The 16,809-nt window shown below is 53.7% G+C and overlaps 1 protein-coding gene across 2 annotated transcripts in view; it reads right to left on the bottom strand.

The window, feature by feature from the left end:
* Nucleotides 1-2,310: 2,310 nt before the first annotated feature.
* Nucleotides 2,311-16,809, bottom strand: part of Itpk1 (inositol-tetrakisphosphate 1-kinase) — a 137,577-nt gene continuing 123,078 nt past the window's right edge. The window contains exons 8-11 of one of the 2 annotated variants that reach the window (XM_057783164.1): nt 15,312-15,437; nt 14,151-14,218; nt 8,521-8,683; nt 2,311-4,204 (exon numbers count right to left, since the gene is read on the bottom strand). In XM_057783164.1, the coding sequence (XP_057639147.1) occupies nt 3,846-4,204; nt 8,521-8,683; nt 14,151-14,218; nt 15,312-15,437 (716 nt within the window). In that variant the 3' untranslated portion in view covers nt 2,311-3,845. The remainder of the gene's footprint in view (nt 4,205-8,520; nt 8,684-14,150; nt 14,219-15,311; nt 15,438-16,809) is intronic. The other variant, XM_057783165.1, reaches the window with a different exon arrangement.

Below are 16,809 nucleotides of genomic sequence, written 5' to 3'. Positions count from 1 at the left end.
TTAGAATTCATGCTACAATTCACTACCTAGAGTGCTTGGCCAGCCTTTCTGACCCTCCCAGAGCCTCAGTTTCCCAGTATGGAATTCAGTTTGTACTGAATTGTGGTAGGGCCTGACTGTGTGAGACAGCACAGACCCCAAATTCCTACAGCAGCGGAGGACATGGTAGGACAGAGGTAGGAGGCGGGAGGTCTTTGCCTAAATGTTTCCAGCGAGCCCTAGCTTCTCTCCGCTTCAGCAACCTGCCCGAGGCAAGGCACATCCCGCATGAGGTCACTGCTGAGAGGTTTTCTTCAGGCTCAGACACCTGCTGACAGTTATGTAATTACACGAACTCCCACTAGGCTACCAGAGACCAAAACCATCCAGCACCAAGACCAAGTGGCAAGAGAACACAGGGACACTTTGTCACCAGAAGACCCCATCCGGATCAAAGATGAGCCCCCTGCATTGTCATTTCCACAGGAAGTAAAGATAGAGGCTGGGCAGGAGCCAGTGCGCAGTGGCTTTGTCCAAGAGCATCTGGCGTGCAGATGTGCACAAGACACAGGGGCGCGGGGGTGGGGGGGGCAAGCAGGAGCCGTCACAAAGCTAGGGCGTGGTCACTACTTAGCTCCACAGGTAGGACAGCACCATAAAAAGCCTGGGTGAGCTGTCTATGCAGGGAGCCTCAGGGAAATGTCACCTCCTATGTCCTGCAGGGGCCCCTCCAAGATGCCAAGTTTCATTAGATCCAGGAAGCAAAGAAAACTCAACTATTTCTGAGAAAGGTACCTCATGAGGTGGGGGAGGTACCTCCCGGTCACAAGCAGAGGGAAGAGAACCTGAGCAGAAGGGGCCGTGTTGCTGTGGTAGTCAGCCTTCCTCTGTACAGGAGAGTAGGCTGGCACTGGCCTGGCAGAGAAGAAGGGTTGAGGCTCAGGCCTTTACGAGGGGAGGATCTGTGGAGGAGCCTTGGAGCATGGTAGCAGCAGTAACCGTAGTAAGCCTACCTAAAAGTGGGAGCCCCTCGACCCCGGAAGTTCCCCCCAGGAGCCATGGCACCTGTCCACTCATACTAGAGGAGGTGGGCTCCTTCAGACCAGCGTGAGGGCTCTGGAATGACAGGGGCAGTGCTAGGATCCTACTGGTCATGTGACTTACTTATACAGGGACCGTAAAAAGGCCGGCAGCCCCTCCCAGGGCATCAGCTCTAGAGTCAGCAGGATGTGAATGCTCTAGACTAGACAAGGGCCAGAAGAAAGGCTGTGTTCTTCCGTCTCCAAATGCCTGTCCACCAGACACTATTTGCCCCAGCTGTTAAAAACTCAGCTTCTTGCTGTGGCCTTTTAAAAAAAAGTATGTGTGTGGGGACACCTGTAAATGCTGAGAGACCAAAAGACAGTTGGAGTATCTGTTTCAAATACTCTCTGCCCACTCCAAGGTAGGACCTGAACTGGGTGCTCATATTTCCTCCGCAAGCCCCAGTGGTCCCGTCTCTATTCCCTATACTTTTTAAAAAAAGATTTATTATGTACACAGTGTTCAGCCTCCATGTATGCCTGCAGGCCAGAAGAGGGCGCCAGATCTCATTACAGATGGTTGTTAACCACCATGTGGGTTGCTGGGAATTGAACTCAGGACCTCTGGAAGAGCAGTCAGTGCTCTTAACCTCTGAGCCATCTCTCCAGCCCCTATTCCCTATACTTTTGAGTTGGAGTTAAGCGTTCAAGCTGAACGTCTGGCCTGCTACACAGGCGCTGAGCTCTGAACTCCCGTGTCACAACGGCACAGCAAGCATTCTCAAGTCACCGTTTCTCCAGCACCCCCATCAATCTACCAGGCTCAGGGCGGATATTCCCTCCACTGATGGGACTCACACCTGGCATAGCCCCCTAAATAATCGGAGGATTCAGTGGATCCAGTTCTGCAGGCTAGCCTACCCACAGTGCGTGGCAAATCTAGACACTTCTGTGAACCAGCAATGACCTTGACTAGACCCCACTCATCTCTCTGAGGATGGACACCAGCGGCTAGTGTTCTGCAGTGCCATGTTGGGGGACAGTCACATTTCTGGATCATTAAAGCACCTGCAAGAATGTGGCCCCAAGTCCCTGCTCCCGTCTCAACTCCTGGAAAAGTGTAACTGTCCTCAATATCCGCAGAGACCTGTGGAAAACGCCACACCGCCGAAGGTGTGACCCTGGAGGAGGTGCTCCAGGGAATGGAACCCTTGTCTACACCCCGCTTGTTCTGAAGGCTGAAAAGCCAATGTGTCTTACCAAACATCTTTTCTTTAATGATTGTGACCACGTATGAAATGTAGTTTGATCTCAGTAGTTTATTCTGGAGACAAAGCAGTGCGAGAGCCGGCCACACTTCCCACCCCCGTATTCAGAGGCAGGCCTGGGAAGGCGACATACAGACATCAGGTTCAACACTCAGGTCCTGTAAACGTGGTTAGTTCCAGGGTTCCATTCCCAAGAAAGCCAACCAGCCCCTCCTCACCCGAAGGATGCTCCACCGTGGCCCTACTTGGTAGCCTCCCCAGGGCTGCAGGGTACTGCCTCTAGTGTCCTCCATCTTATCTGGACCTAAGGACAATCCAAAGGCCTAGTTCTCTTTGCAAAGTGAGCTGATATCTTTAGACACAAGATCACCCTGGGGTGGGGGTGGGGGCTGGGCTGATCATCCAGGGCTCCACAGCTGTCCTTTTCTGTGGGCTCCGGGGCCAGTGAGTAGTCTGCCAGCTGCTGAGGGGACAGAGTGAGTCTGAAGTGGGGCACAGCTCCCTTGGGGGCTTGCCTAGTGCTCGGTGCAAGGGACTTGCTGTGGACACAGCAGGGCTGCGCTGGGCCTTGCTGTACCAGGAGGGGCTGGTGTGTGTGTACAGGAGCGGTCCTAGCAACGGCCTCCTCTCACCTGAAAAGAGGGACCCAGATGATGGCATGGGAAAGCAGACATCCTCGTGGGCTAGAACACTAGGTTAGCTCTTCAGTTTCCTGTCTCAGGAGCCACCTCGAAGAGATGAGGAGGTGGAGGCCTGGAGACTCGTGGAATGATTTGTTCAAAGTCCCAGCACAAACCCTGGGTCCCAACAGACCCCTGGACTCCTAGCTAGGTAGCTCCTTCCCGGGTCCCATCGAGCAATAGAGCCAGGCTGGAGAGTACAGTAGCCTGGTGTATTCTACAGAGCCAGTAAAGACTGGCAATAGTTAGGCTTTGGCTCCACCCACTGGAGGCTTCTTTTCCCTTCACACAGCCCAGACCCCCAGTACAGAGCTCCCAAGGGGTCAACTGCTTCCCTGGCTTTGGAGAAGAAGGGTCAGCTGCACAGGGGCAAGGGTTAGCTTTGGAGAAGACCACATCTGAGAAAAAAAGGATGGTGAGGTCGGTGTGGGCAGATGTGGAGAGGAGAGGAATGGGGGGAAACATTCATCCTTTTGCCTGCTTAGCTACAACAGCCTGGCCAGATATGGGCTCCTTCCAGGGTGCCCGGAAGCCTGGCCCACACAGCAGCCATGAAGACAGACAGACATGCACACACGCACACTTGCATGACAACCACACACACATGCACACACCCCGCTTCACATTCAGACCTAGTGTTGAGAACACAAGCGTGTGTAAACTCAGTGAGGAGATCTGCACAGGACTCAGGCGGCATCCTCGACGCTGGACCACTTGGTGCTCTGCTCTGTCTCCCCCCCCTCATTCCGATCATAACATCAGAAAATCAGGTAAAAATTTAAAACAGAGAAGCATCAGATCACTGGGAATTCTTAGTAGTGTTCCCATTCGGAGCTGCTGGCCCAGTGAGTGTGTTCCACGCTCTGCGCCGCCCCTCTGGGTCCTGGGCTCTGTGACTACTGTGAGGAGGCCTTGGTGGCCAGGGAGGCCACACAGTGCTGCTGGAAGCTGGGTGACACACCGGTGGTGCAGCCAAGTCTCTGATGTGGCAGCTTGGCAGAGCCACCGGCGCCCATGTTGCCTGCTTCGGTCTCAGTCTTCCAGGTTGTGTCCTGGCCCTTTAAGCTGCCACAGCAGCCAGGGTTGGCACTGCACGTCCGCTCACCAGCCAGGCTGCCCGCCTGTTCCGCCAGAAGCCTGTTGTGCCTCAGCGGGGCCACTTCCTCCAGGGCAGCTCCGCCTGTGCTCTGGCCTTGCAGGACTGTGGCAATGTGGTTCAGGAGGTCGGTAAAGAACTCGCTCACACCCTCATAGCCTGGAGGGGAGAGACAGAAGGTACTGGGCATCAGCCAGGGAATATGAGAGGAGAAAGAAGCAGAAGTAACGGGCTCCTGGGACTTGGGGAGGCATTTTCAGTATCGCAGAGTGGTGGGAGCCACAGAACCTGGTGCACACGGTCCCCAAAGCTGGCCCTTAACCACTGTCTAATCCCTGAGTGTGAAATTCCACAGCTCTAGTTGATAAAGATGAATCTTGTTTTCGTTGGGCATTTCCCTGGCTCACCCACTGCTATAGTTTGGGTAAGTAGTGCATGTTCCAAAGTCCACATGTTAAAACATTAGTTGTTAACTCAAGGAGCTGCTGGGAGGAGTTGGAAGAGCCCGCTAAGGAGACTGGCTAGCCATTTCAGACACACTTTCTCTCCCCTCAGGTAACCAGCGGCCTCTGCCAATACTTCCCATATATCTGCCCTGTCACAGGCACACATCAATGGGGAGAAATCATCATGGACTGAAACCTTCAACACCCAAATAACCCAAATAACCTTTCCTCTTTAAGCTGATCATCTTGGCTATTTTGTTCCAGTAACGGAAAACGAAGAAATGTAACCAGCCAACACTGACATGACGCAGTCAGACGGCAATGCCAGAAGTATTCCTCATACGCTTACTGATAAACTGCGAGTCTGGCCTCAGACCTGGGTCCTGGTCACTGTATCCTATCTGGAGGCTCAACTCTCTTGTCCATACAAACACAGGAGGCCAGCTCTCACAGGAGGACTGGACCTGGGTGGGTCTGAGCCAGAAGCCACAGCCCAAACCAAATCTGTTCCCTCTCGCCCCAAACACCTTCAGAGATGCAATCTGTGTCCCAGACTCTGAGGACCAGCACCTAGGAACAGACTGCCAAGTCCACCGTCTCTGGCATAGAAATTTATGGTAACCATGGGGACAAGGGTACATTTTCACACACATGCACTCATACATGTGTGCACACTGCAGACACAATGCCAGAAGAGACCCCAGGAATTACCCAGCAGGCTTCAGATTCGGGGTGAGGATTTGGTGACTTCCAACAAACTACTTCCAAAGAGATATGAGGCGAGATCTCTCACCTTCTCGGAATGAGGTGTCTCGATGAGAACTGCTACCATACTATAGGTAGAAGCTGAGGTGGCAACTGTGTGGGGACCAGGCCCCTGGGCTATCTTGTATCCTTTGGCAAACCACCCTGTAATTCTGAGGAAGCCCGAAGCAAGGGCACTCATGGTGGCGCTAACAAAGCGGCTGGCACAGCGCATCATTACACATGTCGATGCCATCTTCCCAACTCTGTCTCCAGGAGACAGGAGATGAAGGAGTGCCAACCATGGAGGGGAAGATGGCAACACTTCTGTGCTGGTGTTCCCAGAGTGTCAGAGTGCCAATCACTGGGCTATGAGCTTCATGGTCCTTGGCTCAGTGTCCATGCTCCTCAGCCCATCTTACAGGGGACCTGGAGGCTCTGTGAGGCCCCAGGTTACAAAGTTCCTACGTGACAGAACTGTGATGCGACCCAGATCCTCTGATCTTATCTATGTTTTTAACACCTAGTACCGAGAGGCCCCACTGTGGGACTCAGTATGCTGCTAACTCTGGGAGTGAGGGTGAAGGGCAGGACAGGCATGGGGCTAGGTATGATATAGGGAGGGGAACCAGGACCCAGTCGAGTTGCTAAGAAACCGAGGAGGCTGCTCCCTAGTAACCACTCTGCTTTTGCTCCCAGATGAGGCCCGGGGGACCAGGTAGACTAGATCAGTGAACGAGGGGAAACGTCCCAGAGTATAACAGCCACTTCCTTGGGGCCTGAGATAAACAGGCTGAGGTAGGTTGGTGTTTGCCAGCCTGGAAGGTGAAAACTAGCAGGGCAGGGTGCCAGCTCCATGCCCAACACCATGCAAGCCCATTTGTCTGCAGCATGAGAAATGCTCCCACTCGTACAGAAGCGAAAGTAGGGGCTAAAGTGAGGTTGCCTAGACCATCAGAGTGAAGAAGTGGGCCAAGGTCAGAATCCCGGTGTTCTAAGACATCAAAGGCCTTAGGGTCGGTGTGAATGCTCTGGACTAATGGGTCCCAGTCCTGTGGGAACTGTAACCATGGATGCGGTTCTTTAGCTCCCAGCATCACCTCTCATGGGCAAGCAGAGCTCACAGCAGCTTTCTCGTGCCACAGAACACGGCAGGGCCAGTAGCACAGGCTGCTTCTGCCACTCAGTTTTCCTCATCTCCCAAGCTGGGTGTTCCGACAGAGCTTCCACCTACCCCAGTGCCCCACATGCTTCCCGAGAAGAAGCAGGACCAAGCCCGTACCTCTGCTGGGCCCAGAGGGCTGGTTCTACACCTTGGATGGTAAACTGAGTCACCTCCCAGACACCAGCTCCTCTTTGCCTGAGGCCCCTGGGACAATAGGACCCTTCGGCCATCCCTTGGCACAGGCTCACCATCAATCTGGTAGTCACAGACCCACCCTGGCACTCCATTCCACTGGAACAACCCAGCCCTAGGGTCCCCTGGCAGAAGACCCTGTATTCACACTGGCTCTCGGTGACTGTCTCCCTGAACACAGTAGAGGCTCTCCTGCCTTTACGATACATTGAACTGTTTGAGCTGGGCGGGGCTGCCCATCACTAGTGGAAGAGTGTTCCCGCCTCCTCCCAGGGTTTTTCAGTGGCCCTGTCTCTCACCCTCCACCCATTAGTGAGCCATGTGCTCTTGGATCACCCCACATCTTCACTTCATCTTTACGATGCTCCTAACGCAGCAAGCCCCTCACTCTATACCCTAGCTTTCCTCAAAGGTTCCACCGCCTCCACCCATGAGCTGGGGAACTCAATGGGCTGGGTCTGAGTATGCTGGCTGGACCCAGGCCTCAGAGGCTCCCCTCTGACCCTGTCCAGTCCCAATTCACCCCTCCTGGTACCCAAGCTGGTCCACCTCCAGTGCCGGTTCCTTCCCTTTGCGGAACTCTCGGGTACCCATACACAACAGAGCAGCCACCAGCGGCTCCACTGTCCATCTTCTTCCTCTCCACTGTGGTGTGAGGGCTGAGAGCAGGACATGTAGCCTCTGGCAGATGCCAGCTGAATGACAGATGGAGCTGTTGGGCTCTTTGGGGTCCCTAGTTTCCTGCTGTGAACTGTGATGCTGTGGAGCGGCTCATGTACTCTCTGAGTGGTTAGGGGATACAGGCACTAAGTACCCAGGAGGCCCGAGGTTTGGTGAGGTGGCCTCCTGGTCACTCACACCCCTGGGCAGTGAGGGGGAGCTTGCTATTCCTCCACATCAAGAAAATGAAGAATAGCCAGGAACACTACATTGCCAGCTACTCAGGAGGCTGGAGGGGTGGAAGTAGATATGAGCTGAGAGGGTAGGGCCAGCCCAAGGCAGGGACACCTGGGTCTGGAGAAGTACAAGGCCCTGCTCTGGGGTCATGGAGACCCAAAGCTAGACCCCAAGTCTTTTTCATCTGATCCCCAACCCCCACCCCAGGATTCTAGGACAAGGTCCTGTTATGTAGCCCTGGATGGCTTTAAACTCCTGGCAATTCTCCTGCCTTAGCCTCCCAAGTGCTGGCAGAAGTCTACACCTCTCAGCTGCAGCAATGACGCACAGGCCACTGGTCTTAGGGTCTCCAGGACACACAGGAGCTTGTGAGCGCTAGTGTGGACACTAGACCTGCTCTCCCTGCCAGCCCAATGGTTCTAGAATAGGGCTCGATTAGTATTATCCCCCAGGGCCCCTGACTGGGTGGAGACTGAGGGATACTCAGCGGGGTGAGGCTCCAGCAGAGAGCAGGGACGGGATGGAGAGTGACGGTCTTTGTGCAGCAGGCACTATAGTGGGGAAAGCCATGGCAGGGCTTGGGCCTGGATCTCAGCCTTGCAGTTCAGGACACCGGAAGCAGCACCTGCTGAGGAGGGGCTGGCCCTGCCATTACACGCTGTGTGACGTCAGAAGAATGCTTCCACTGGAGGGGCTCCATTTCCCTACCCGTGAATGATAGGGGTTGAGTCTTTTCCAAGTTCTTTTACTCTTCTGGGTCTAGTAAGGCTGATGACAGGATCGAAAGATGGGGGTGAGAGAATACAGTGTAGTGGGATGCTTAGATGGACATACCCCCACAGTTAGCCATCCGGGGCTTCACTGATCTCGGCATCTTAAGAGCCGAGACTGCAAAGTGAAGCACTTGTTCTAGACCGCAGAGTGAGGAGGGGCTCTCCCATCTCCAGTCAAGCTGACTCACTTCCCACCCCCTGAAGACACCAGGTAGCCAGGGGATCACCAGCGCAGGGTCACCTTACCCTGCTGCTCACCTGGGAAGGCATTGACGTCAATGACAGCGTGCTGCCCGGTCTGGTTGTTAATGATGATGTCAATGCCAAAGAGTGACACTCCCAGCGCCTGCCGCAGTGCCCGTGACAGTTCCCGGATGACCTCATCACTGGGCCGTTCGAACACACCCTCGATCTTGTCCAGCTGTCAATACAGACACAAGTCAGGCTTCCGGGGCTAAGACATCACACAGAGGTGTAGCCCCCTCTCATGAGAGGACCTACCGTCCTTCTGGCCAGGGGGTGGGACCAACCCACCATGGCCAAGCCTGCCAGGGTCTGGAAGACCAAGGACTCTATCTATGTAAGGGTGCTTACAGCCAGTGTATGAAGCAGGGCACTTTGTGCTCACGCACTACTGAGGCTGGTATCAGTATGGGGGCCAGGGGCTGGTCCAGGGTCACAGAAGCTAGACATACAGGGCAGGATTTGAATCCAGATTTTCGGTTTCGAAAACTCAGTCCTTTTGGGAGTGAGAAAGGAGACGGACTGTTACAGAAGCAGACAGAGGTGAAGAGAGTACCGGGGCCAGAGCTTGAAGGCAGAGAAGACTAGGAACCAATCAGGGAGAGATGAGGCACAGGGGTACTGACCAGCACCACGGTACTGCGCCATCTTTGCTGGCATCCTATAGGAGTGAGGCTGAGGGCCTAGGGAACCCAAGCAGCCATGTGCTTTTCTCTTCCCAGCTGTGATGACCTAAGTACTTGCAAACAGCATCTCATCCCACGTGACCAGTGCTCTCCCAAAGACGCTGCTGGCAGATGTTCTTGCCTGACTCTAAGCCCAGCTTCCTGCAAAGTTCTTCACAGGCCTCTAGTCCAAGTCGGCCTGCCCTGCCCACGACACCCCCAGTGTCACACATTTTCTGTTCTAGTGTGGATGGCCTGGGAAAGGTATGTGACCTCACACACAGCTGTCGGCCAGGGCCCCCGAGGAAGAGGAGGCCCAGGGAGGGACCGCAGGGTAAGGGTATGGATTTAAATACCATCAGAGATTTCTCAGTTCTGTGGATGTGGGGAAAGTACCAGGCCCGTGCCTCCATTTGCATATCTGTACAATGGGATTGATCAGCCCTCCATCTAAGATCTGCTGGAAGGGATTCCAGGGAGGGGACTCCACAGGTCTGGCTGTGAGGAGGTGTGGCTTCTGAATACAAGGACACGAAGTTACTCACAATAGTGTGCACACTAACTGTCAGTAAGTACTGAGTTCTGGGGGATGGGGCGGGCTTAAACCCAAGTGAAAAACAAAACTGTGCCGAAAGCTTTAAGTGCACTGGGCCGGAGAGGTGGCTCAGCAGGCAAAAAGACTGTGTACCAAGCCTGGCGACCTGAGTCTGACCCCAGGGACCCACATGGACGAAACAGAGCACTGACTCCTGAAAACTGTCCTCTGACCTCCGCACACAAAAGCACACGAATCGGAAAAGAAATTCTTAAACCTGGTGGTGGTGGCGCACACCTTTAATCCCAACACAGAGGCAGGTGGATCTCTGTGAGTTCAAGGCCAGCCTGGTTCTAGGATAGTCAGGGCTACACAGAAAAACCCTGCCTCAAAAATCCAATTAAATAAAGGGAAAAAAAGGAAGGAAAGAAGGAGGGAGGGAGGGAGGGAGGGAGGGAGGGAGGGAGGGAGGGAAGGAAGGAGGAAGGAAGGAGGAAGGAAGGTAGATTAAACACAGAATACCTTAGGACTCAGATAGTCTACTTAGGGTTTAAAAGGAGCACTCAAACATCCCCTTGAACACCAGGTAGCTGCAGCACTCTTCCAAGGGCTAAAGGTTCCAGACAGCCTAAATACACATTAGTCGACAAATGAACCAACTGTAGCTTTCCACACAGAGAAATGTGGTTTGTCCTTAAAAAGGCCCGGAGTTCTTCCACATCACTGTGCTGAGTGACAGGAATCAGTCAGGATCCCGCATATATAAAATGCCCAGCACAGTTTGAATCCATGCAGATGGAAGTCAGACCCAAGGTGGCCAGGGCCTGGGTTGGGAGGCATGGGGACTGAGTGTTCTAGGGAACAGGTGAGGAAAATGATCTGGAAATATAGGCGTGTCTATATGACATTGGGAGTGTGACTGTTGCTATTAAATTGGTCACTTAGGGGCTGGAGAGATGGTTCAGCAGTTAAGAGCACTGGCTGTTCTTACAGAGGAAATGGATTTGGTTGCCAGCATCCCCTGGGATCCAATGCCTTCTTCTGATGTCTGCAGGCACTGCATGTATATTGTGCACAGACATACATGCAGGCAAACCACTCATAAACATACAATAAAAATAATTATATCTTTAAAAAACTTTAAAATATTTATACATGTGGATTTTTATCTCAATTTAAAAAGAACAGAAAACACTGGGTGTGGTTATGCACAGCTTTAATTCCAGCATTTGAGGCAGAGGCATCTCTGTGAATTTAAGGTCAACCTGCTTTACATAGAGAGTTCCAGGCCAGCCAGGGCTACAAAGTGAGACCATATCTCAAAACAAGACAACTGTCCTGGCTAGTTTTATATCAACTTGATATAAGCTGGAGTCACTGGAGAGGAAGAAGCCTCAGTTGAGAGAATGTCTCCATAAGATCGGGCTGTTGGCAAACCTTAGGGTATTTTCTCAATTAGTGATTGATGGGGTCAGGGCCCACCTCATTGTGGGTAGTGCCATCCCTGGGCCGGTGGCCCTGGGTTCTTTAAGAAAGTAGGCTGAGGTCTACGGCCGTACCACCCTGAACACGCCCAATCTCGTCTGATCTCGGAAGCTAAGCAGGGTTGGGCCTGGTTAGTACTTGGAAGGAAGAAAGTAGGCTGAGCGAGCCAGTAAGCAGCACCCCTCCATGGCCTCTGCATCAGCTCCTGCCTCCAGGTTCCTGCCCTGCTTGAGTTCCTGTCCTGACTGCCTTTCATGATGGATTGTGCTCTGGAAGAGTAAGCCAAATAAACCCTTTCCTCCCCAGGTTGCTTTGGTCATGGTGTTTCATCACAGCAACAGTATCTGTAACTAGGACAGCAGCCAAATAAAACAGTCCTGGCCACTAATACAAAGAATCTTAAAATAGACATCAGGGCCCTTCCACTTGAAACTCTGGTGTCCAGTGCCTGACCTAGGGAAAGTATTTCCTCAGGGGCAGCTGCCATCTGGCTACCATGGGCACTCAGCTCTGCCTGAGCCTCCTGGCCACATGGGTCAGTGGATTGGCCCAGCCCATGGCCCCAACCAAGTCAGAGACCAGCTTTGGCCTTCCTGTCTCTGCTATGTGGCCCTGATCCATCACATGGCCCTCCTGGACCTTGTTTTTCCACCCCAACGAATAGGCTAATAAAAATACCTAGGCCATAAGGCTCAGTTGATATCTGAGGCTCACGGTGTGGTGTCTGGGAGCATGGCAGCCCTCGCCACTGCCTGTTAGAGAGCCCCGTGACACGCTGTTTATAAAAAGTACTTTCTCAGCTCAGCTGAGGAATCTCAGAAATCCTCCTGAAGCCATTTGATTATCCAAAAATCAAACAGCCGGCCTAGGACTAGATAAAGGCATAGAAATGGGCCCATGGATCCAAGCCAATTGAGCTGTGAGGTTCTGGGAAAGGAGGAAGAGAAGAGCCGAGCAGGCGCTCCTGCGGATTGACCTGGTGACCCTCAACTCCTATGCTAAATTTACAGATGTACACACCGGGCATAGGCACTGCTAGTTAACTCACAGATCTCAGGTACTTTAGGGCAAGATGAAGAAACTGAGGCTCAGGCAGGTGATGCAACTCAGGTCAGACCTCAGGCAAGGCCGACGAGAACTCCCCTTCCCCATTATGGCAGCACTGGGGATGGATCCTAAGGCCGTGTGTGTGTGTGTGTGTGTGTGTGTGTGTGTGACCCAGGGCCTGCCACTGTGCTACATCCTGGGAGACTATGCTTAATAGTCCCCTAAAAGTGTAGGGAGAAGCTAGGTCCATTTTCAAAGGCACTGTCTGGCGATGAGGGGGGCCGTCAAGGTTAGCAGAGGTCTCACATGGCACTCTTTTGGGTAGGGGGAGGATGAGTGTCCTGGCCACTGGTTTCTGGGAATAGAATCAACTGCCAGTCCAGCTTGAAGGTGTCCTGGAGGGTGACGTCCCCAGGGAAAAGCCTGTGCTTGGCATTCTGCATTCTTTTCTTTTCACGAGGTGTCAGCTCTGAAGGGTTCCAGGCACTGAGTGGACGTGTGGGTGATCTCAGGCCTCAGGTGTACGGGGGACCCTACATCTGTTGTGCTTTAGGTAGACCATTTCCATTCTCAGATGAAGAAACAGGTCACTGGCCAATAGGTGACGATTCAAGAAGGTGACTTCAGGTGGCTCACTGCTTCTAGCTCTCACAGGGTTCCTATGGCACAGGTTAATGGCTCCAGTGGCTGGCAGCCCTGTACTGTGCATGGACACCACCAAGGACAGCCCCTCAGGAAGACTGTGGAAGGTCAACTCCCTTCTGCCACCCTGTTGAGCTTGGTTTCCAGTGGCTAAATGAGAGGGATAGGGTGCCAGCGATCCTGAGACGTGGGGAAGAAAGCCTTCCCCCATAAGAAGATGCTACTTATACCTCTCGGTGCACAGCCAGCTCTGGGTGTCTGCTGGCACAGGTGGACGGATGAAATGGCTCAGTGTGGACAGGGGCTTGCCATGCTAAAGTCCTGAGTTCAGTCATGAGAATAACATATAGGGTCGGAAAGAACCAACTCTACCAAGCGGTCCCCTGACTTCCAGGTCCCTGTCAATGCCACACTCTATTTCCGAGCATAGAGTTGTATCTTCAAAGGAAACACAAGCAACTAGCTGAGCTAATGGCACAAACCTTTCAACTCGGCCCTAGATAGGCAGAGGTGGGCGGATCTGTGAGTTCAAGGCCAGCTAAAGCCACCCAGTGAGACCCTGAACCAAACAACAAAGGAACTGCTGGGCTGCTCAAGACAGTACTCTGGAACACAACACCAGGCCAGGGCCGTGAAACCAGGTCAGGCATCAGACACTGGCAGCTTCTGTTACTGGGTCCAACCAGGAGAGGAAGAAGGACCCACCCAGGGCTCCCAGAACACCTGGCGGCACCTCAGGAGAGGTTCTGGATTCAGAGTGTGGTGGGAAGCCACTGGAGTTCAGACTTGGGTGGGGGAAGGATTAGGAGGGGGAGGATCAGAGAAGACTGTGGCCCTAAGGTATTTTACGTCATTAGCAAGGAATGACATTTCTAGAGGACTCAACTTTGCAATCAGACAGGTGGGGATCAAATCCCTGCTTGCCTGTGTGAGCACAGTTGGCGATGTCCCCAAGCTTTCAGAGACATCCTTTCCGTGTCCACGAAGCTGCTGCGAGGCCACTAAGGCCTCCGCTAAACCTGACGCAGATGCTCACTCAACCCCAGCCGTAATGTCAAGAGGGAGGGCGCCCCATGGGAGAGCTGCCCCACTGTGAGCAGTCCTCACATATGTGGCCGTGATGCCCACTGACATGACTGTGTGGGCTGGTCGTGTGAGGACAAGGGTTCTTCCTACCACCCTGGCATGCCAGATAGTTCTGCAGGGGACACTCTTATCTGGGCTCAGACTCAGCTGGCCTCATGCCAGGCCATCATGGAGAGGAGACATACCTCAGTGAGGACCGATGACGATTCTGGCTTTGACACGTTGTGGCTGTTGAAGAAGATGGACTCACGATCTGAAAAAACAGACAGGGAGCGGATTAGACCCGGAGACAGCAACGCCGACACCAGGGGGCAGCACCACCCCAGGCACGCTCTAGGTGGCTTCTGCTCAGCCCAGGGCTCTGGTGAGCTAGGCACCCACAGCTGCATCCCAGATGGATGTGTGCCATCCCATCAGGACCCAGTTTCAATTTGTCCTCCTACACACAGTGAGTGGTCTTCTGGGACACCTTCACCACCATCTTATAGCACCATATGTGGGTTTCCTTAAGACCTAAGACTGGGCAGGCATATATCTGCACAGAAGGCTGGGAAGAGAAGGGGCAACAGGAGTGGCCCTCTGTGCACCCAGATATCACAGGTCCATCCTGAGGGAAGAAGCCTACAAAATGCCATGTGGTCCAGGTGGCTCCAATCAGGTGGCCACTGGTACGTGAGCTTACCAAAGGGATCTTTTGGTTCCCAATGACTAATAGGAACCTGAACGAGGGCTTTCATAGGCTCCCCCAGGAAAGCCTTGCAATATCCCAGTCTCCTCCAGTCCTGCTGCTGCCCACTCCCCCTCAGCCCCACGGGACACCGGAGAGGCAGTTCAGTCCCAGGAACGGGATGGTGCATTCATTTATGGCCCCCGTACAAACGTCCTTGAGGTGTGAGGCACGATTTGTCCGTGGAGAAGTAATGTTGGGTAGACAGTTTGCAATGCTCTCAAGCACTTGGAAGCATGGACACGATAGAGCAAGAATCACACAACCACAAACCTACGGGTTGAGCTCTGGCCATTACCCTCTCATTGCCCCACCCCCACCAAGAATAGCACAGGGCCACTCTGGACTAGAAGCCCCTGAGGGATCCTGACAGCCCCTGCTCAAGTTCTTGCGAAAGAGGTGTCATGGACCCCACCCTGCAGGACACAGTGATCACCCCTGGGACCCAGGCCCCCAGGCATTACGATAGGATGGGCACTGGCCGAGGGCCTGTGTGCCAGGGCTCAGGTGCCTGTTGTGACTGCCATGACCCCCAGCAGCTTCATGACTCTATGGCGCCATAAAAATCATGCACAAGGAAGTGATTCAGGCAGAGCCAAGCAGGCAGGCGCTGAAGTACCTGGCATCCTTCCCGCTAGCGGGGCACAGAGGCCCCTGGCCACCCCGGTGTGCCCGACAGTCCTCCCGCTGCTCCGACCAGAGCCAGTCCAGACGGAGGGCATGAGAGATGGTCCTGGGGAGGAGCCTGGGAAAAATAAACACCCTGCGGGACTTGTGTCAAGCACGCCCACTCTGGGGCCCTACTCTCGGGCACAGTGAACCTTCAGGGGTGGCAGGGTTTCATCACTTAGCATGGCTCTCTGGCCTTCTGTAGGCACTGTCAATCTTCTCCTCTTAGAGCCTCCTAAACTCAGGGTACCTCCCACCCAAGTCTCTATAGGTCCCCAAGAGCAAAGGCCAGGACAGCAGAGCAGCATGTGGTGTGAGGACAGGCCACCAGCGCAGGTAGCTACAGCAGTGCTCAGGGATGCTGGGAAATCTGTAGGATTCTGCAAGCTGTGCCCACAGGCACTTGGCTGGTCTAGTAAGAGTGCCGGGGACTTGTGATGCCCACTACACTGGGCAGATTATGTCCCCAGCAGTTTCATATGGACAGACCAAATGTGTATATATCTTAAAGGGAAACTGCCCTCTACCCCAACTGCTACAGCTGCCCTGGGGCATGCTGGCCTAAGGACTACTAAACAAGAGAGTCCCAGGCTGAGGCACAGGACCAGCACCTCCATGTACAAACGGAGGGAGTGAGCAGCTTCTAGCCACTGCCTGTCATCTAGAGACTGAGGGGAGCGAGATGGGCTGCGGGGTCTGGTCCCACCAAAGAATCCTGGTACCTGGCTCCTTAGAAAGCTTTAAGGTAGCTGGTCCTGCTAACAGACAGGAAGGGCCTGAGCCTTGCTCCCTAACCTTAGCAGCAAGGCTCTTGTTCCCAGGAGCACTCATGATTTGGTAGCCCCAGCCAGGAACTGCTGCTGGACTAGTCGCCCAAACTCTCAGCATGGGGGCCACCCCTCCCAACTTCCAATAAGAGTGGGAGGCCAAGGGGGTGGTCATGGGGTGGTTTTGCTTTCAGAGAGGGAGAGAGAGAACAAAAACAGATTTGCAAGGAGGGTGAACAACCAGATTGGCTCAGACATCTCAGCAATGCAGGCTAGGACCATGCTTTTGCAGCCTTTGTGTTCAGTCTCCCGTCTTTCCCTACGGTGCATGCTACCATCCTGTCACTGAACACCACCCTGTACAGGGGCCAGCTCCTGCAGCTTACCTGCTTAGTCCTCAAGAGCTCTCTCACCATCCCCAACCTTTGCTCCCTGAAGATGTCATCTCCAATAAAACTGGCCCTCCAGTTATGTCTCCCCTGTGTTATTCCTCAGATTGCTCATGAACCTGCCTGGCTGGCTCCTGGCTGGTCCTCTAGCATACCACCCAGGGCGAGTCTACAGTCATGTGCAATAAAAGCAGCATTTATGACTTCAGGCGTCCTGGAGTCAGCTCTGCAAACTACAGACCCAGGTTATCTGCATCTGCAAAGTCTCCTTGGAGAGCACAGCCTCACTTGT

Source organism: Chionomys nivalis, chromosome 10 (genome assembly GCF_950005125.1).
Source record: "Chionomys nivalis chromosome 10, mChiNiv1.1, whole genome shotgun sequence".
NCBI classification, from domain to species: Eukaryota; Metazoa; Chordata; class Mammalia; order Rodentia; family Cricetidae; genus Chionomys; species Chionomys nivalis.
The sequence above is the reverse complement of the archived record's forward strand: the minus strand, read 5'-3'. Positions and strand labels throughout refer to the sequence as shown.